The sequence below is a fragment of the Neofelis nebulosa genome, chromosome 6, assembly GCF_028018385.1.
Source record: "Neofelis nebulosa isolate mNeoNeb1 chromosome 6, mNeoNeb1.pri, whole genome shotgun sequence".
Lineage (NCBI taxonomy): Eukaryota > Metazoa > Chordata > Mammalia > Carnivora > Felidae > Neofelis > Neofelis nebulosa.
In genome coordinates this window covers 54,081,434-54,103,384 of record NC_080787.1, presented here as the reverse complement: position 1 = coordinate 54,103,384, position 21,951 = coordinate 54,081,434, and the positions used below count along the sequence as shown (strand labels likewise).

The 21,951-nt window shown below is 41.9% G+C and overlaps 1 protein-coding gene across 3 annotated transcripts in view; it reads left to right on the top strand.

Moving 5' to 3' along the window:
• The window catches only part of GCM1 (glial cells missing transcription factor 1), a 50,524-nt gene extending 30,628 nt beyond the window's left edge, over nucleotides 1–19,896 (top strand). For all 3 annotated transcript variants that reach the window (XM_058734266.1, XM_058734265.1, XM_058734263.1), the window contains exons 2-6: nucleotides 1,088–1,303; nucleotides 12,966–13,218; nucleotides 14,259–14,371; nucleotides 15,391–15,519; nucleotides 17,270–19,896. In XM_058734266.1, the coding sequence (XP_058590249.1) occupies nucleotides 1,229–1,303; nucleotides 12,966–13,218; nucleotides 14,259–14,371; nucleotides 15,391–15,519; nucleotides 17,270–18,007 (1,308 nt within the window). In that variant the 5' untranslated portion in view covers nucleotides 1,088–1,228 and the 3' untranslated portion in view covers nucleotides 18,008–19,896. The remainder of the gene's footprint in view (nucleotides 1–1,087; nucleotides 1,304–12,965; nucleotides 13,219–14,258; nucleotides 14,372–15,390; nucleotides 15,520–17,269) is intronic.
• Nucleotides 19,897–21,951: the final 2,055 nt, after the last annotated feature.

The window sequence follows — 21,951 nt, the reverse complement described above, 5'->3', positions numbered from 1 at the left end:
TTAATCAAAGTAAAGTGAGATGGAATTTTCTTGGAGGGGGGAGGGAAGCAGGAGATTGCTATCGGAAAGTCTTGAAGAGTGCTTTGAGTTATAGTAGAAACATTATTTTTAAGCAATAGTTCTCAAACAGTTTTGCCACCCAGGGGACATTTGGCAATGTCTGGAGACATTTTTGGTTGTCACAACAATGGGATGGGTTGCTACTAACACTTAATGGTCATAGACCGAGGATGCTGCTAAACATTCTGTTTTTTTTTTTTTTAATGTTTGTTTATTTTTGAGAAAGAGAGAGAGAGGGAGAGGAGAGAGCATGAGCGGGGGAGGGGCAGAGAAAGACAGAGAAAATCCCAAGCAGGCTCCATACTGTCAGCGCAGAGCCTGACTCAGGGCTTTATCTCACAAACCATGACATCATGATGACCAGAGCCGAAATCAAGAGTCACATGCTTAACCCACTGAGTCATCCAGGTGCCCCTGCTATTAAACATTCTACAATGCACAGGATAACCCCCCACAGCAAAGAATTATCAGGTCTAAAATGTCTTTAATGCCAAGGCTTTAGAGGAATCTGATGAGGATATCCATTGATAATATTTGAAGATACAAAGTGCACACTGGATTTATTGAGGAGAGGAAAAATAATCTCTGTGGCAATTTAGATTTAAAAAATTCTTCTAGATACCTTTGGTTGTGATGTTTCCCACTTGTAACTTGAACCACATGTTAGCTAATGTACAAAAGTGTATCCATGAAAATAACTCCAAGCCAGTTCTTCATCCTGCCCCAGGGAATATGGGGGAAAAGGTTCTAGTCATTGGCTGCAGATGACAATGGTCGCTACTCAGGCTTTCCCAACCTGGAGACGTCTAGCTGTGAGAAAGGAAGCCCACGCCTGAGGTGAAAACGATGATCATGGTGCTTCTGATTCCCCATGGTCAAGCTTTATTTCAACAAGATACTAATGGCTTCTACATTGGTTTTTTTTGTATGCTGGTGCTTGAAAAAATGTCAATGAAACAGGTTTTTCTAGCAGACAAGCACTGATTTTTATTTCTAATGGTCAGTGTTACTATCATTTATTTTTTAGTGTCAGGAATCAGTCTCCAGGTCTAAGCTGCTTGAATAAAGAGTGGACTGATCAAGTCTACGAAGCGCCTTTGAAAGCAAAAGTCTCAACCACTTCTGCGGGAAGTTGGATAGACAGAAACCTGTGGGTGATCTGACTATCATGGAGCCTGAGGACTTTGATTCCGAGGAAAAAGAGATGTTAAGCTGGGATATTAATGATATGAAGCTGCCACAGGTATGTACTTGTTATAAGAATCTGCCTTCAGCATGTGGCTATAAAGCTGGACTCTTGACTTGCTAAGACCTAGAAGGAAATTGGAGAGTCCAAGCTGGGGAAATTCCTCTCCTGAAAGCTTCAGCTGGGCATCCAATTGAGGAATTTTAAGAGGGGAAACCATGACCTATAATTTGAGTGGGTTTTTACTTATCAGATGCCCCCCACACACATACACACACAATAGTTATAGACTGAAACAAAGAAAATGCGACTTCCCTTCTCTTTCAAAGTTGGCTTGGCTGATGTTGCCCCCAACTTAGCTAGCTAGTAGAATAAAATCTATGATAAAGTATTTGCCCGTAGATTGACTCTGCAGAGTACACAAGTTCTCATACAACCTTATTTGCTATAGTAATGATTTTAAATTAAATCTGTAACTGGAATGTCCAAATGATAGTGCTTTCATGGGACTTAGCAGCTCTTCTAGAACTTTTGTTGAGTAATACAATGTACATACATGCTGGGTGTTTTCCAGTGACAGGGTGACTTTCATTTCATATTTTCTCTACCTTTATTTTTGGCACTTGACTTTTTAATTCTTAATTTGGTGGAAAACATTAATTGTTTAAAACTGATGCCCTTTCTGGCATTTGAAGGATGCTTTCCTTGGAGGTTGTTGGAAAGGGTGTTGGGAAGGTTGACTGGAGACCAGCAGTACCTTGTAATGAAAAGGCCAAGCTAGTCTTCCTGATTCCAGGGAACAAGAAATTTGGATTATCCCAAGTGGAGCAGAAAAAAATGAGGTTCCATAGTCTTGATTTATAACCATTCCAGATTTCGTTCTAATAAAGACTTTCACATCACTCCAAATTTCACTCTACTGAATATTTTCTTTTGTTTCTGTTTTCTCCTTAAATTCCCCTCTCCATTACCTCTTGGTAGGTCTTGGAGGAGCAGGAAGACACAAAGTGTACCCTACTTTCCACTCATCTAAGGATAGTTAAATAAACCATAGCTAAATCACATAAGTACCTATTGTAAGGATTTGTCCTTATGGTTTCTCTTAATGGTTTATGATTGTTGTAGCTGTTTTCGGGGAAACTTGAAAGTACGTTTTAGTTATTCCTGGTTCAGGGACCTATATTGATGCTTAGTCCTTTTCTTGATTTCTTGATGTAGTTCACAAGTAGAAGGTGCGTGTCCTAAATATCAAGAGTGGAAGTAAGCAGATACATAGAAAATTTACAGTGTCACATCCTAGAGCAGGGGTTTTTAACAGGGCTGGAGAACCCTCTGAAATGGGAGGGAACACTGTGTACTAACATGCACTTTTTTTTCTGGGACAGAAGATCCATATGATTCATCAGATCTGTAGACAAAAGGAAGAACCACTTCTCTGGAGGGAAATTCAGAGCTCATAAAAGTTCATTTTCCCCCATGAATTTCCCAAAACAAAAACAGTCTCAGCTACTCAACACATTAAATTCAGAAATTCACAGCAAAAATACACATTCACTTTTGAAAATGTATCATTTATAGTTAATCAAAAAGTTTGATTGCTCATGGAAATAACTCCGTGACCCTCAAGTGCCCTTGTAAATATGCCAGGGAACTGATTAAAAGTGCAAAATCTCTTAATATTTTCTAAGCAGAAACAACACCATCCCAATGTGGGTATGTGCTGGCTCTGGAATCCTATCAAGAACCAGCCGAAGTGAAAAATAAAAAGATTTCGAGGCAGATTAAGTTGTATATTTTGTGAGCATATCTGGAGGCTGAGCGGTTACATTGTGTAAACCAGGGTATGGAGACAAATGCCTGGCTTGGGATTCCAGTTCTGCCTCTTTTTTTAACCTGTAAAGCCTTAGGGGGTTGTTTACCTTTACTGAGACTCCCTTTCCCCTTCTGAAAATGAGGCAGTTGTACTCACTAGTCTCTTATAGAAGCTTTCAGTTCTAATGGTCTAGGATTCTGTGACCTGAGGTTAGGAAGGCAGCCTGCCCTCTAGAACTGGGGGCCCAGTGCTAACACAATGCCTGGCATGTTAACATGCCAGCAAATGACAAATGTGGAATTCATTAGCGAATGGCTCCACTGCTTAGAGTCTGTGGGACTCTAAACAAATCGATTTTCTCAAGTCTCAGTTACCTGCTCGGTAAAAGGAAAATAGTAATTCCTTATATACCTTGCCTCAGTCTCTAAACTCTTTAGAGCAGTGTTTCCCAAAGTATGTTCTATAGAGTATAAGTGACGAGGTATTTTTGTGGGTATTATAAAGAAAGAGAAAACAGAAACACTAGATTCAACAAAGTTAAACAGATTTCTTTGCTGCAGACTTGAAGACTTCCATCCATACAATGGCAGTGCTCCCAAGGAGAGGCTGTGTTAGGCACTTTGGCCCTGACTTGTTTTTGGCTCTAGAGCCCTCTTTGTGGAGCCCTGCCGGCGAGTAATGTTCCTCATGTCACCTGTTTGGGCACAAAAAATGTGGTTTAAAGGATCAAATGCAATTGCTTGTCATTGCTATAAATTTCCCCAGTGTCATTCTTTGTCACATTCATACAAGGAATTTAGAATTTATTTTTCATGATTTTGTGTTCTTGCCAGAATGATTACTTCTGCAGTGTGTAGGCGAATACCTATAACTTGTAGACCAATTTCTTTCCTGCTAATCTACTCACATGCTTCAAGTTTCAGGATGGTCACCTGAATGTTAATTGCATCTTCTGTTACCCTAAATTCCATGTCCCCTTGTACATCTCAGTTATGTCAAGATATATGGATTAAATTTTGGCAACAGTGAATGGTGACGTCCTCATTAGGACATCTAACATTTCCAAATGACTAGAATGTGCCAGACACTACAGCAGGCTCCAGGGATACAGAGGCCATGAAGCTATGTTAACTTTCATGGAAGGGCTCATGATCATCTGGGCAAATGTAACAAGGTCCGTGCCTGAACGGAAAACCTATGTCGTACAGAAAAACGCTGGAGGTACTTGAAAGAGGAAGTCTGTAATTCAGGGCCCCTTGGGCATGGGAAGCAAGGCAGAGATTCTGGCAAAGGGCTTTCTCTGGAGAAGCTGTAAAATGTAAAAGGATTAGGGCAGGGGAAGGAAGCAAACAGGACAGTCAAGGTAGAGCAGGTCACCAATGTCCGAAGGCTATTCAGCCTCTACAGTTGAGGGAGCTTGTGCATAGGCATTCGGCCAGGATATTTGGGAAGTTACTGGCAGGAAAGGTGGCTTGGAAGCAGGCTATCCTAAGAGGATTCCATTGTTTTCTAGGAAGTGGGCAGCCACTAGGCTTTTGGGGCTGGACAGGATCATGATCAGATCCAGGGCTCAGAGTCCACTTGCCCTTGCTAAGTCATCTCTCCCCTCTATTTGTTTCATGTGTGCTTCCTTCTTTCAGCTGCATGTATGTCTTTATCAGTCTTCATTTCACTTGTTTCTGGTCGCTCCTCTAACTTGTGGTTATTTTTATACCATTTCTCCTTACTCCAGCCCCCGGGGACCCAACCCAGAATGGCAGGCACTCAACTTACTCAAAAGCATCATTGATAAAATGTCTCTATTCCAGTGTAATGTGATATACCAATTTTGCTTTCCTGTTTTATTTCTCCTTAAATTACATTTTTCATTTTAAAAGTTCAAATATAATTGCTTTAGGGTTTGCTTGGTCCAAGCAGCAAATGTCTGGTGTCGGTTTAGTCTTACCTTCATTAAAAATGTTAATTACAGGGGCGCCTGGGTGGCGCAGTCGGTTAAGCGGCCGACTTCAGCCAGGTCACGATCTCGCGTCTGTGAGTTCGAGCCGCGCGTCGGGCTCTGTGCTGACAGCTCGGAGCCTGGAGCCTGTTTCTAATTCTGTGTCTCCCTCTCTCTCTGCCCCTCCCCCGTTCATGCTCTGTGTCTCTCTGTCCCAAAAATAAATTTTAAAAAACATTGAAAAAAAAAAATGTTAATTACAAATTCCTGGAAAGTGGCACAATCTCATTAATATGACTCTAACACTTGACAGCCTTGAATACCTAGGAAAGTTCTTTTTTTCTTTTTGTTGGTTGAAAATTGGGAAGGGAATCACTTCTTTTGCTTCCTAAGTAGTAGCCACTTCAGCAGGGTGCCAGTTTCTGTGAGCACAAATACATGGTGTTCCAGTGGCACCACAGCAGACAAACCCTGAATCATTTTGTTCCTACGCAGGGGCAGTGTTCAGATTAAACCTGTGACCAAGGGTGCCTGGCTGGCTCAATTGGTAAAGCATGCAGATTTCGATATCAGGGTAGTGTGTTCAATCCCCACATTGGGTATAGAGCTTACTTTACTTTTTCTATTTTTTTTCATTCATAACTTTTCACTTGGGTCTTTTTTTTTTTTCTAAATATAATTTATTGTCAAGTTACCTAACGTACAGTGTATACAATGTGCTCTTGGTTTCATGAGATTTCCATGATTCATTGCTTACATACAACACCCAGTGCTCATCCCAAGTGCCCTCCTCAATGCCTATCACCCATTCTCCCCTCCCTGCCATCAACCCTCAGTTTGTTCTCTGCATTTAAGGGTCTCTTATGGTTTCCCTCCCTCTCTGTTTTTATCTTATTTTTCCTTCCCTTCCCCTATGTTCATCTGTTGTGTTTCTTAAATTCCACATATGAGTGAAATCATAGGATATTTATCTTATTTCACTTAGCATAATACCCTCCAGTTCCATCCATGTTGTTGCAAATGGCAAGATTTCATAATATATATATGTATATATATATATATATATATATATATATATATATCTCCATTCATCAGTTGATGGACATTTAGGCTCTTTCCATAATTTAGCTATTATTGATAGTGCTGCTGTAAACATTGGGATGCATGTTAGAGCTTACTTTAAAAAAAAAAATCCGGGGTGCCTGGGTGGCTCAGTCGGCTAAGCGTCTAACATCAGCTCAGGTCACGATCTCGCAGTTCGTGGGTTCGAGCCCCGCGTCGGTGTCTGTGCTGACAGCTCAGAGCCTGGAGCCTGTTTCAGATTCTGTGTCTCCCTCTCTCTCTGACCCACCCTGTTCATGCTCTATCTCTCTCTGTCTCAAAAATAAATAAATGTTAAAAAAAAAAAAATTAAAAAAAAAAAATCCATGGCCAAAGCCACACAAAGTCATTAACTCACAAAATCGCAAGGTTTAAGTACATTCTTTCATAAAGAAAAGATTTTTTAAAAATGTACATAGGCTAAACATAAATACAGGCCAACCTAAAACCTAGTGAATCAACCACAAAAAAAGCCATGTCTTCAGTTAGTTAATTCCTGGACCGTGATTTTAGCCAGCAAGGTTGTCTTTGCCTTAAACTTGTAAGCAAAGGTGAACCTTTGAGCTCTTTCAGTGAATTCATGTGGTTAGTGTAATCACAGTGAGCCAGTAATCGTAATCAAATGTGTCTTGGTGTCAGGTAAACCAGATTCTGGATCTCTTGTCAATTATTATCTGCCTGCGTGATCAGGCATTGTTGGTATGACAGGGCCACCTGTGACTTTGTCCTCCTTGTTGGTGTTCTCCTTGATCAATGCTGGGCCCCCTTGGTCATCGAATCCCCACTGCTGGAGCCAGTCCTGCCACCCCGTGCTTCTGGTGTGATGGGGATAGGAACATTACTGCATCTGTGGTAGGAGAAACTCTTCTTTGGGTGCCTTCCAGAAGGTCCCTTGGTTAGTCAGGTAGAGTAGAAAAGGGAAGGAAGAAGAGAAGAGAGAGGTAGGTGATGAAGAATATGGACAGTGGGGTACTCTGGCCCACCTTAGTGTTGTCCAAGCAAATAAGGAAATTTTTGTTTTGAGTTTTGTCCCTTTAACGAAGGTAGGAAATTGCCGTGTTAGCCTAAGAAGTTATTTGTGAGCTAACTCGAAAACATTTTGTTGAGTTGAATTTCTTCCTTTCATAACACTTGAAGTTTGGTTTCCAGTTGGCCAGAAGAGCTAAGTTCCTGAAAAATTGTATATAAATCAAAATGCTGGTCGAATTTTTTTTTCCCTGTGTTCCATAAGTAACATCTAATTTTTTCACTCTTATCTGATTTGCTTAAAGGCATATCTGTTTGCTATCCCTGTTTTATTTGGAAACATTAATTATAAAGAATTAAGCTATGAGGAGGCTGGGTGGCTCAATCGGTTGAGCATCTGACTCTTGATTTCACCTCAGGTCATGATCTTATGGTTGTGAGACCGAGCCCCAGTTTGGGCTCCATGCTGTGCATAGAGCCTGCTTAAGATTCTCTCTCTCCCTCCCTCTCTGCCCCTTCCCACTTGCATATGCAAGTTTGTGCATGCTCTCTCAAAATAAAATAAACTTTAAAAAAAGAATTAAGCTATTCTTAGCATTAAAGAAAATCTGCAGATAATTGCTTTATATGAGAGTGGATTATATTCTAAGTGAAATTTATTTTAATGTAAGTAACAACATGATAATGTAGGTGTTTTGATGCCTTATTTCAGAATTTTGGTTTTCATTTTATTAGTTTTATATAATAGTATATATTTAATTCTTAAGGGACCCTATTAGAACTTTAAGCAGTTAAACTAAGCAGAAAGAGGAAGGATGGGTGCTCCAGAATTCCATGGAGTTGCAAAGATTTTTAGTGAGAGGATTAGATCTCTTAGTAAAAAAATTAGAGAAGTCATAGAAATGTTAGTTAAACCCCCAGTGATGTTACCCATGAGATTATAAAATATAAATTACTTAGATTTACATGTTGGAAACCTTAAGAGTATTCCCTTTAAATTATAAACTTCTTAACCAAGAGGAAAAATAAAGAGTTACTTATGAAAAGTTAGAAATTAAAATAAACAGATCTCTTGAAAAGAAGAAAATATTTTATGGAGATTTGCTAAACAAGATTAAGAAATGATTATTCTTTCTTTTTAAATTTTACCTGTCTGGTGCCTTAAATTTACAAGGCTTTCAGAGATCACTATCATTGATTTGACACCTGAGTTCCTTTGAATTATTGGAATCTGGGTTTTGTCTTAATTTCCACGTCCACTAAGCATCCGACTCAAAAGACTGGGCATAGAGAGTAGCTTGACACGAATACATTTACTCCTAGTAATTTTCTCAAGTCCATACATTGTCAGAATTATTACTGCATTACTGATGAAACTGGAAAAGTAGGCTGTCAGTGGAGAGGCTATCAGGGGGAAAAAAAACCTTAAAAGATAGTCAAATGTAGAGGCACCTGCCTGGCTCAGTCAGAAGAGCCTGTGACTCTTGATTTCCAGGTCATGGGTTTGAGCACCACATTGAGAGTAGAGATTACAAAAACAAAAAAACAAAAAAACAAAACAAAACAAAAAACCTTAAAAAATGAAAAGATGGGGCCGCTGAGTGGCTCAATCAGTGGAGAGTTCAACTCCTGATTTTGGCTTAAGTCATCATCTTCCAGTTCTCAAGTTTAAGCCCTGTGTTGGGCCCCTGAGCTGACAAGAGCAGGGCCAGCTTGAGATTCTTTCTCCCCATCTCTCTCTGTTTCTCCCCTGCTCTCATGCTCACTCTCTCTCTCTCTCTCTCTCTCTCTAAAAATAAATAAATAAACTTTAAAAAAAGTGTTTAAAAAAAAAGACAGTCAAATGTAGAAAATACCGTAAGCTCTAAAACCTCAACAATGTCAAAATAATTGAAAACACACAGTGTTCTCCAGCTACAAAGGAATCAAACTAGAAATTAATAGCAAAAGGAAATAGAAAAATCTGCAAATACATGGAAACTAAGCAATATATTTCTAAATAATCCGTAAGTCAAAGAGGAAGCTTCCAAGAGAGATACATTAAACTGACCTGGGGGGAAATACAGTGGAGATCATTTCTTCCTCCAAACATCTGAGACACTTGTACGTATAAGTTCCCCTCCTGGTTTGTGCAGTTTATGGTGCTGACCAGCCTGCAGGGGCCACTCACGTTTAAAATGAAAATCTCCATTTTTCTACAAGTTTGCTTTGCCCTTTTCTCTGCTATCCTGACTGTTGTGCTTTGTGTTTGACCAGTAGATCTTTATAGTCCAAATTGTTAAAGATCCACATCTGAATGTTTTTTTAAAAGTTCATTTCTGAGAGAGAGAGAGAGAGAGAGAGAGAGAGAGAGAGAGAATCCCAAGCAGGCTCCAAGCTGACAGTGCAGACCCCAACTTGGGGAGAGAGAGAGACAGAGAGACAGAGAGACAGAGAGACAGAGAGAGAGAGACAGAGAGGGAGAGAGAGAATCCCAAGCAGGCTCCGAGCTGATAGTGCAGAGCCCAACTTGGGGCTCCATCCCACAAACTGTTAGATCATGACCTGAGCTGAAAGCAAGAGTCAAACACTCTGAGCAACCCAGGTGCCCTCACATTTTAATGTTTTAACCAGAATTTTTATTACTTCAGAAGATAAATACTGTGTGTTCTATGGTATTACTGTGACCACAGAAAACAAGAGGACATTGTTTAGAGCCTTGGGTTAGAAGGAAGAGAAGGGGTGGGGGGTAGAACAAGCTGGAGTGGGGCTGCCTGAGGTGAAACTTACTTAGCTCAGAATTACCAGAGAATTGGGGGAGGGGAGGAAAGACCTGGAAAAAGCCCACAATCCATTCTGCACCTTAGCCTGGGCATGAGTGTTTTCTGGAAGCTCTGTTGTGGAGCAGAGGGGACTCTCTGAACACCATACTGCCTTCTCCTTGCACAGCTTCCTGTTCCCACACCACGACAGGTACAGTGTGGCACAGGAAGGGCTCACCTGTGCCATTCTGAAAAAGAAGGCTGTGGAAGAAGTTGTGCCACTAAAGCTTTTGCTTTATAGGGGCTTGGACGCCCATCTTGCATTTGGCTTGGCAAAGTTGAAAGCATGAAGTGACATCTCTGTGGGTCTTCTCTCTCCTGAAAGTCAGTGGCTCTTACAACAACACTGCTTGTGGCCTCAGATCTAGTAAAGTAACAGCTAAAATTGATACAGGACCTGCTGTGCTCCAGGCACTGTTTCAAATGCTTTGTGTATGGTAACTCATTCAATCTCATAACATCCCTATGAGGTGGGTACTCCTGTTCCCTCTGTTTTACAGAGCAGGACGTGGAGGCACGGAGAGGACAAGGAACTTTGTTAAGACTTCACAAGGCTGGCTGCCTCACAGGTCTTTTTTTTTTTTTTTTTTTCTACATGTATTTATTTTTGAGAGACAGAGACAGCGTGAGCAGGGGAGGGGCAGAAAGAGAGGGAGACACAGAATCCGAAGCAGGCTCCAGGTTCCAAGCTGTCAGCACAGAGCCCAATGCAGGGCTCAAACCCACGAACCGTGAGATCATGACCTGAGCTGAAGTTGGATGCTTAACCGACTGAGCCACCCAGGCACCCCTGCCTCACAGGTCTTAACCAGGAATTAGGAACCATCCTGTAATGGGCCAGACAGTCTCAGCTATGACTACTTGACTCTACCGTGGTAGTGTGAAAGTATCTACAGACAACACTTAAATGGATGAACATGGCCGTGTTCTAATAAAACTTTATTTACAAAAACAGATAGTGGGCTGGATTTGACCCATGGACCCTAGGTTGCAGACCCCAGCTCTTAACTGTTAACTAGCACTACACCTCATGTACATGAAACCTCTCATTTATGTTTCCTCAGTTTCCTGTCCATTCCCACGACATTCCATTCAAATGGCAACTGTCATTTTAGGAAACTTACAGTTTACAACACATCTGCTCTTCGCAGTATTTTTTGAAGAATGTTTTATCACTGTCCAAAGAGTTTATTTATTTATTTATTTTGAAAGAGACCAAGTGGGGGAGGAGCAGGGAGAGAGAGGGACAGAGCCCCAAGCAGGTTCTGCACTGATAGCACAGAGCCCAACGTGGGGCTCAACTCACGAACCGTGAGATCGTGATCTGAGCCGAGATCAAGAGTTGGACATTCAACCAACTGAGCCACCCAGGCACCCCTCACTGTCTCCATTTTAGAAAAGAGCAGAATGAGGCTTCAGAGACAGTCACTTGCCCAGGGTCTTGTGTTACGAAGTTCTTTGGCATGTTCTAAACTTGAGATCTAACTCAGTAAACACCAACTTTCCCATGCTGCCCTTCCATTCTAATGTTGATGTTCGCTTTTTTCCTTCTAAAATGCTTTTTTCTCATAGTCTATTTTGTGCTTTCTTGTTGGGGAATCAAAGGAGAAGCACCCTGTCTTCTTGTGAACCTTATAGAATCTTCTCTCTGAGCTTTTAGAATCTTCTTGATGAAAAGTCTTATATCATGCCAGGTCTCTGAGGGCTATGGGGATGGACACAATCTAAGCTTGAGTATAGAGACTACTTAATGATTGTCATTCTTTTTTTTTAATATTAAATTTATTGTCAAATTGGTTTTCATACAACACCCAGTGCTCATTCCAACAGGTGCCCTCCTCAATACCCATCACCTACCCTCCTCTCCCTCCCACCCCCCCATCAACCCTCAGTTTATTCTCAGTTTTTAAGAGTCTTTTATGTTTTGATTGTCATTCTTAAGAACTAGGAGGGATCTGTCAAATGCAGGATCTATGCACCAAAGGGCCAAAGGAATGTGAGGCTCAGCATCAGTGACTAACATTTATTTAGAATGTAATCCATGGTTGGTGCTATGCTTAGTATTTTTATATATTATCATCTTCTCAGAACCACTCTTGAGGTAGGCAGGTCTCATTATCCTTCTGCAGATGAAGAAACAGAAGCAGAAAAAGCCCAACAACATATGCTATAAGGATTGAATGTAATGTCTCTCTGACCTTTTTGAGGAGAGCTTAGATGTTCATGTATCGGAAATACTGCCAGTGGCTGGGCAATAAACAGAAGTTTCCAGCCAAAGTAAACTCTTCCTTATTCCTCTGCCTTGTTTGAGGCCCATAGATATGCTAGCAGAGAAAAAGGAAGAAAATCTCCCCAGGAGAGACAGCAGCTCTCAGAACCCTCCCTAACCAGGCCTCCTCAGTTTTCCCAATGCTTATCTCTGGTGCCTTTGCCTAAACCCTTAGCATTCCCAATAAGGTATCTACAGTGTGGTATGAGACATTATCTCACTACCCTGCCACGATGTTTTCCACTGTGATTGTGTAAGAGCACAAAAATATTACTTCACCCTCAAAAATTCTTTGTTTTTAATGTTTATTTATTTATTTTTGAGAGAGAGCACAAGCAGGAGAGGGACAGAGAGATAAGGAGACACAGAATCTGAAGCAGGCTCTATGCTCCAGGCTCCGAGCTGTCAGCACAGAGCCCGACACAGGGCTCGAACTCACAAACCATGAGATTATGACCTGAGCCAGAGTCAGATGCTTAACCAACTGAACCACCCAGACACCCCTCACCCTCAAAAATTCTTAGTGGGAAATGGTCAGTTAAGTCTTATCACCAAGTTCTAGAGAAACATCAGTGGGGTAGAATTCAGGGGAAGCCGGGAGACTTCCAACTTCCGAAATTACAACTCATTTTGGTCCGGGGAGCAAGTCTTCTGTAGACACAGCATCTTCTGTTCCTGCCGCCGCGCTGTGCCCAGCTCCTGCCGTCAGAATGAAACCCTGGCTGGTCTTTGCCAAAGGTCTCGGCAGCTCTTGGTGCCAAACCATCTTCGCATCTATGAACAGTTGTGTTTTCTCGCTTAAAATACAGCAACATTGTTTGTGTTTCTGTCAGAACGTGAAAAAGACCGACTGGTTCCAGGAGTGGCCAGATTCCTATGAGAAGCACATCTATAGCTCAGAGGACAGGAATGCGCAGCGGCACCTGAGCAGCTGGGCCATGCGCAACACCAACAACCACAACTCGCGCATCCTCAAGAAGTCCTGCCTGGGCGTGGTGGTGTGCAGCCGTGACTGCTCCGCCGAGGAGGGGCGCAAGATCTACCTGAGACCTGCCATCTGCGACAAAGCCCGGCAGAAGCAGCAGAGTGAGTAGGGTCCCCTGGCACAGTGAGGAAGCTGACATCCACTAGGAGGCTCCTCCCCAGAGGCCAGCACATCCCAGCACATCCCAGCACATCTCGAGGGGTGTGGAGTGTGTGGAGACCAAGGTTGTTCCTTATGTAGAACACATTATGGAGAGCCGACCAGCCTCCTCAACCCCCAGTATCTGCCCCACGGATCTGCCGTGCCCAGAGCACCCACCAGTAAAACTGCTCCCCTGGGTCAAGGCACCTGACTCCAGGCCTCTGTTAGAAAGCAGACGTGTTACTTCAGGGGCGGACATGAGTTCATCGTGCACCCACAGAAAGTTTAGGTGAAAGTTGTTCGCCACACTTGCCATCTTGGGAATGGGGCCGAAGATGAACTCAGTGAATGCTTTGATCTGGAGTGGGAGCGGCAGGGCTGAGTTTGAGATGAGACTCCATGCCACGTCCTTTAGATCCATGCCATAATCACGTTTGCTTGGTTTTTCTTTATCGTGTTCCTGGGATTTTGAAGCAGATACGTTCAGCATTCCCTGTGTCTCGCCCACTCCAGCCCCCAAGTTACCTCACGTTCTGTCCTTGTAATTTGTCTTTAAAACTTGCTCTCAGGAAAGGATCTGCTATCAGTCATTTACACTTTAATGAAAATTTCGTGGCTGTGCTCTTTCTCTCCTGTGACTTTGCTCCTTGACCCTTAATTCTAATTATGAAGTGAAAGAATTCTTTCCTCTTCTCTACCAAGAATTTCAAGTATCAGTAAATAAGTAGGGAGGGATTTTCTGCTCAAAGAGCTCTCCCCTGATCTGTGAAATACCCTGCTGTGGAAGAAACTGCTTCCTTTTCCCCCTGTGTGAGACCTGGGCTGGGACACTTCAATGGCCAGGCCTCCTAGGGTCAGGGGTAATGCCCAGGACGGGATGAAAGCTCATAAAGCTGTGCCCACCTATATTCTCTGCCATCCTGGAATCAGGCCTGCACTGCTAGAGTCGCACAGAGTCAGGAGTCAGTTGACATGGCCTCCCTCCTCTGCTCTCTTACAGGGAAACGCTGTCCCAACTGTGATGGGCCTCTCAAGCTGATTCCTTGCCGAGGCCATGGGGGCTTCCCGGTCACCAACTTCTGGAGGCACGATGGACGCTTTATATTTTTCCAGGTTGGACTGGATTTAGAGTGAAGAGATGCCATTTCTCTTTCATTCAAGAAATGTGTACAGAGCACAGGGAGAAGTTTCGTACAGGAAGTGGACGGGTGGAGAGCCTGTACCAAGCCTGAGGGCCACGCTGGGCAAGCAGATGTCTGTACCCATACCTCAGCAGATGCACCATGTACCAGGGAGCCAGCTGACTCTGCCTCGGGCTTCTTGGGAGAGGCAGCTGTCAGTACTCCTATCCCACTCGGGCTAGCGCAGTGCAGGGGCATGCAGTCGGCTTCAACAGACCCGAGGTCGAATACCAGCTCTGACCTCTAACCGACTCTGTAAACCTAAACATGTTACTTTGCTCCCCTAAGCCCACAGTTTTACATAAAATGCGGATGTTAAGAAGGACTTTACGGGGGGCGGTGGTGTAAACAGGATAGAGTGTGGCCTCTGATGGCAGACTGCCTGGGTGTCAGGATCAGTGTCCCTGCAGAAAGAGAATGTCCTGATTTGCTAGGGTGTGCCAGCATCTGTGCTACAACTATTTCCACCATGGCCCACTTGAAGCCACCAGCCATTTTTAACAGCCAGCTCACAGAATTCCTGCAGGTCCTAGAGCTGGCTCCCCACTTGCTAAGGGGGTTGCCTGGCTGGTATAGTTTCTCCATGCTTCAGTTTCCTACTCTGTGAGCGAGGGACAGTAATAATGGTGGTAATACTAATGTGCTTGAAGGTAAAATGAGATCATGTGTTTGTGACCGCATCCTCTACGTACCATAGGAAGCACTTAGAAAGTGGCCCTTGTGATCATTGTGGATATGACTTGGCCAGATGTGCAAGAGGCACCATGGGAGGAAGGGGCACCATGACCAAAGGCAGGCAGGAAAGCACATGGTGGGTTTAAGAGGTCTCATCAGTCTCATGACAGTCATCAATGGCAACAATGCCCCGTCAGGTGGCAGGGCACAGGGTAAGCCTTTATATACCGTGAAGTACAATCTTGTTATTTATTTTACCTCCCTGTCTCCTATAAGTCAAAGGGAGAACACGATCATCCCAAACCAGAAACCAAGTTGGAAGCTGAGGCAAGAAGAGCAATGAAGAGGGCACAGACGGCATCCTCCTCTGTCTCCTTAAAGCTGAAGGGGAGCCCAGAAACAAAGGTAACCTGTCCCCCTATTTGTTCAAAACATACAACTCACCATCCATGTGGTGAGGGCAATAGATGTCCCTGGTCCCTTCCCACCTACCAATGAAGTTAAAATCATACTATCCAGCTCATCTACAAGCCAGCATCCACCAAACAAATGGAATCTGGGGGTTTCCTCTTAATTTCTACCATCTTTGTGGTATGTTCTCAAATGTTCATTAAATCCCATATATTTTTAGAATCATCATCCCCACTACAATTGAAAAAAAAGATTTGGATTAGTACTTAACCTATATTTGGCACTTTATCTTTCGGTTCTATCAGAAAGGAACCTAAAATGATCGCCACAAAATAATTAGCCTTGTGTTTAGAATTTTTACCCCAAATTTCCATTCTTCCTCTAAATAGAATATTTCCTCAGCACATTGTCTCAAGATGAAAAACCCACTCTTCTGAAAATAATGGCCATCTGGAGGGTTGGGGTGGGAAAGCCAAACTGTGAAGTGAAGTCTGTGGGTCTGTGGGCATCATACCATAGGTTTGTGGGTATGTCTGCCTCACAGTGGTGCTAATTCCTGTATTTTACTACTGCTCAGGGCTCTACATTTCTTTTCATGAGAACAGAGATGGAGTCAGTCCATCCCTAGAGGTTGTAAATGTGTCTCACATAGGAAAAAATTGTCATTTGAGTCTGTAGGGAAATGTGAGTCCTTGAAACCAAATGGCTGGTCCCTCGTCCCTTCTCCAAGCCATGGGACAGGTTGAAGGACATTTCCTCCCAGTCACTCTGGCTGGTCATGGTCTCTCCACCTCTACCCTCTTGTTACATAAACAAAAGGATAACTTAATTCTCAACCAGATTCTTTTCCTGTGACTTACTGGAAGGTAGTACACTTCCTTCATTTATAAAAATAAATTTACTACTTATATATTCTACAGGTCCTATTTATGATTCAACAAAATTCCCATGAGTTCAGAGAAAAATCTTGAAGGAAAAAAATAAATAACCCTAGTCTCTCAGACTGGAAACAGCACTAAAATACAGGGAAGTCAAGGAGGGAAGTGATATGTGTGTGTGTGTGTGTGTGTGTGTGTGAGAGAGAGAGAGAGAGAGAGAGAGAGAGAGAGAGATCCCCTGAGAGTTATACTGAGTATAATATAAATCTTTGAAGCCATGATTTGATTCTTCTTAAATAGTCTCTTGCAAGTTCCTCACAAAGGCAGTTAGAATATCAGATTTGTGCTTGAGGATGAAACATTTTATTTTTTTTATGATTTTTTTTTCAATGTTTATTTTTGAGAGCAAGAGAAGAGAGTGTGAGCGGGGAGGGGCAGAGAGAGAGGGAGACACAGAATCCGAAGCAGGCTCCAGGCTCTCAGCCGTCAGCACAGAGACCGACATGGGGTTCGAGCTCACAAACTGTGAGATCATGACCTGAGCTGAAGTTGGACACTTAACCAACTGAGCCACTCAGGCGCCCTGAGGATGAAACATTTTAAACACACTCACTCTCCTCAGAGTAAAAGGAGTAAGAGTAATTCAACTCTTACTGGTTAGTAGGCTTTAGAGTGGAAATGGAAGAAGCTTCTTTCAGGCTTTAAGTAGTTGTGGTAAGACTCCCCTGTGCATTTGTGCTTCAAGTATGTGAGGAATGAGGAAAATCGGACAGAGCACTGATTTGTGTGGAGTAACTCTGGGTGCCTGTGGTAGTTGTGTCAATTTGCTTAACTTATTAATGTGAGCTTTTCACTTTCCTTTCTAGTCTCTTCCAGGTGAAACACAAAGTTGGGGAAGTTTACCTTTAACTTGGTCTATCCAGGAAGGCATCCAATTGCCTGGTAGTTACGGTGGACGTTTAATAGCTAACACTCCCCAGCAGAAGTCACTGAATGATTCCTTATTCTTCTCCAAGAGTTATTGTTTGGGGGGAACCACTGATCTGGTAGACCCCGCTTCTACCTTGGGCCCCACTAAACTCTATGAGAAATGCAAATTGTCCAGTAGTTGGATTTATAATAGTGGGGACCTGCTTCATCCTGTTTCTGGAGTCTTCTCTGACTACGATGATCGGCAAACATGGAATAAAAACACTGCTTTGGGGAGAAATTCTCTTAATGACAATCATTGTCCCAATTATCCTTTTGCTTTGACCAGCTGGCCTTATGATTTCTCCCCTTCTCAGAACTCTTCAGAACCCTTTTCCCAGCAGATTCCCGTGGAACCACCTGCAGCCGAAAGTAGCTGTCACCCACTCTGGCCAAATCCAGGGGGTGATCTTTACGAAGAGAAGGTGCATGTGGATTTTAACAGCTGCTACCCTTCCACCACATGCCACTCACGTCAGGAAGACCCCTTTCTCCTCACCTATACCCCACACCCCCACCATCAATATTCATTGACAGGCAAGAGCAGCGAGTGGGATTTTAATGAAGAAATGAGGGGCATGGGTTTGGATCACTACAACAATGAGATGCTTCTAAACCTCTGTCCTTTAAGATGATCCAAATAGAAATCCTTGGACACTACTAGTAGGAATGTAATTTAGTGCAGACGCTGTGGAAAACAGTTACAGAGGTTCCTCAGAAAACTAAAAGTAGAACAACCATGCGATCCAACTATTTTACTTGTAGGTGTGTATCCACAGGAACTGAAATCCTTGTCTCAAAGAGGCACCTGCACTCCCATGTTCACTGCAACATTATTCACAATAACCAAAGTACAGAAACAACCTAAGTGTCCATCAACAGATGAATGGATAAAGAAAATATGGTGTGTATACACACACACACACACACACACACACATATTCAATGGACTATTATTCAGCCACACAAAAGCGAGGAAATCCTACCATTTGGGATGACATGGATGGACCTTGAGGGCATTATGCTAAGTGAAATCAGTCAGACAGAAAAAGACAAATACTGTATGATCTCACTTACATGTGGAATATAAAAAAATAAATGCAGACTCCTAGAAACAGATCAGATTGGTGGTTGCCAGAGGTGGGGGATGAGAGGTGGGGGGTAAAATTCAGTGAAGGAGATCAAAGGATACAAACTTCCAGTTTTCAGATAAACTAAGTTCTGGGGATGTAATGTACAACATGATGACTCTGGTTAATAGTACCGTATCATTGTATATTGGAAAGCTGCTAAGAGAGTGGATCTTAAATGTTCTTATCACAAGGGAAACAATATTTGTAACTATGTGAAGCAATGGATATTAAGTAAGCTTCTTGTGGTGAAAATTTGGCGGTAATACATATATCGGGTCATTATGTTGTACATCTTAAACCTATACAATGTTATATGTTAATTGTATCTCAATAAAACTGGAAGAAAAGAAAAAGGTGACCCAGATTTTTTACAACCATTCAAAATAACTGTTTTATTAAATTGCTGAAAGAATTTATTTGGGAAAGAGTTTTCAAAAACATAACCACACATAAATCGAAATTATGACAACAAGCAGAAGGCACAACTTCCTTCCTCACACAAGGAATTTGGGTGCTCCTCCATTCCAGTCCTCCCATGCTTAGTGAGGAACTCGTCCCGTCTGTGGAAGGAAATGGCCTCTGCTTTTTTTTCTCCCCCCACACTACGTGGGGTTCTCGGCACCTCTGCTGCCTTAACTGTTACATTTTCATTGTCCTTGAATCCTATCAAACAGCAGAGATGTGAAAAGCCCACCTACCTAGGAACTCACATATGCCTTCTTGAAAACTGAGGATGAAGCAACAGAGATTAAGGGTAAAAGAGCTTCGGAGGTGTAGAAAGATGAAGATTCTACCACTGAGGTATTTAATGCTTTGTCTAGTATTGTGGGATTTGTTCATGAAATATGTGTTTTCTGGTTGATTTCTAAGACTTGTCAAGACAAGGAGTATGAACTAATTGCATCTAAGACCATGAGCAGCAAGATTAAACAGCCACAGAAAGAAAACTTCCCATGGGGCCAAATGGCCTCTTGATCTTCTTTCCCCGCTGCCTTCCCCTTCCGTGAAGTCTTAGATTTTGTCTTACTTACCTTTGCTTTTATAGGGCCTAACCAGTGCCAAGTTCATGATACGTGCTTGAGAAATGCTTTCTTAGAAAAGTCCTTATGTAATTAACATGGCCATGGCTGGCCCCCTGTATCTGGTTGCCAGTTCCTCTTCTTTGCTAAAGTATTTTATAGTGAAAGATGAACCTGGACATAGAATCTGGAAAGAACTGTGCAATAAACAAATATTTTCCAAAATTAATTTGCATTGCTATTTGAATGATAACCAATGGACGTAATACAAAATTTGGTTCCCGGTCTCCTCCTTAAGGGAATATTGACTCATTTCTTGTCTGTTCTTCTATATATATATATAGAGAGAGAGAGAGAGAGAGAGAGAGAGAGAGAGACAGAGACAGAGAGAGACAGAGACAGAGACAGAGAGAGAGACAGAGAGAGAGAATCATACCAGGTTCATTGCTAGCATGTCTCTTGTCATTTGGGGACACAATCTGGACATCAGGTCCTTGTAAGCACATAGGACCACAGTTGCCTCATTTTCAATGGTACAGAATACATTACATGACTGTATTATAGTTAATTTAAATAGTCCCCTATTAGTAGACATTTAGATTGGGTTGAATCTACTTTATTTTTTGTCCAAGTGCATAAAACTTACATGTTCAGTTTAGCAGAGTTCTAAAGCAAATTCTTATACAAACACTATCCAGGTCAAGAAATAGAACTTCCTGCTAGTTCAGTAAATCAAGGTCCCCTGGTGGCAGCCCCCAATCTCACCCACTCCTGATCTTAAACCCCTTCCTGTATCCTGAAGGTAATTGCTGGAATGACTTTTTATATTTTTACTGCCTTTGCATGACTATTAAAGGACAGTTTGGTTTTGTCTTTTGGGGGGAACTTAACAAATAGAATCATATGGGAGACTGTAAAAAAAAGTATTAAAATATAACATACGTACAGAAGTGTGCACAAATCATAGTCTACAGCTCAATAAATCACAAGCACACACAAATCTAGCCATCACCTGGTTAGCATATATTCTGCTCAACATTGTGTCCGTAAGAATCAGATTGTTGTGTGTGGTTGTAGCTGGTTATTTTCACTGTTACATTACATTTATTTATTTTTTCTTTTTGGAAGTTTTATTTTCTTAAAGGTTTTTTTTTTAATTTTATTTATTTATTTTGAGAAAGAGAGAGAGAACACAAGCAGGTGAGGGGCACAAGCAGGTGAGAAAAGGAGAGACAGAATCCCAAACAGGCTCTGCATCATCAGCACAAAGCCTGATGCAGGTCTTGAAACTACGAACTGCGAGATCATGACCTGAGTTGAGATCAAGAGTCAGCATTTAACCGACTGAACCACCCAGGTGCCCCACATTTATTTTAAGTTTTTTTATTTAAGAAATCTCTACACCCAACGTGGGGCTCAAACTTGACCCTAAGATAAAGAGCCACATGGTAAGCCAGCCAGGTGCTCCTCAATTTATTTTTATTTCACCCCAAATGTCTTTTTCCCATGCTCTAAAATAAGGTGTCTGCTTGCTAAAAATTTTGGCTCAAAATTCTTTGAGAAAGTAGTGTGTCATGAAATTCAGCTCCTCTCTGAGATTTCCAGGATTTTGTATCTCTTCATCCTGCATGGTCCTTGAGTATATACAACCACTGAATCTGAGAGTTTGAGCTAAGTTTAAAGGTCACTTGTGCAACAAGTGTCTGAAGACACAAGAATCTCTCTTACTATTTGCCAAACAAAAGTTTACCCAGCATGTTTTCATTGCTTTGCAGAGAAGGGAGGTTCTTTTCTTTAGAGCATAATCACCAAATAAAAACAATAGACTTAAAGTGAACTTTAATGTACCTTGAATGTTCTGATTTTCCTTGTTTTTCAAAGGGAGAATTCTTATTCTTTTATTGTTCCACCTCTGAGCAGGGATGGAGTAGATTAGTGTGTGGGTTTAACTTTTTTTTTTTTTTAACTGGGATATAATTGACCCTACCATATTAGTTTTAGCTACACGACATAATGATTTGGTATTTGTATATATTGTGAAATGATCCCCACCATAAGTCAGCATCCATCATCACACAGGGTTACAAGTTTTTTTCTTGTGATGAGACGTTATAAGATCTACTCTCTTAGCAACTTGCAAATATATAGTTTCATTTTATCTCCTGTGCATGTTTAACTTTAGCAGAAACTGCCAAACTGTTTTTATAAAATGGCTATATCATTTTGTATTCTCACCAGTAATGTACATGAGTTCCCGTTGCTTCTTGACCCAGTCTTTTAAATTTTAGCCATTCTAATAGGTAGGTAGTGCTATTTCAGTGTGGCCTTAATTTGCATTTTCCCTGATGATGTATGATGTTGAACTTCTTTTTGTATGCTTATTTTCCATTTGTATATCCTCTTTGGTAAAGTGTCTATTCAAAACCT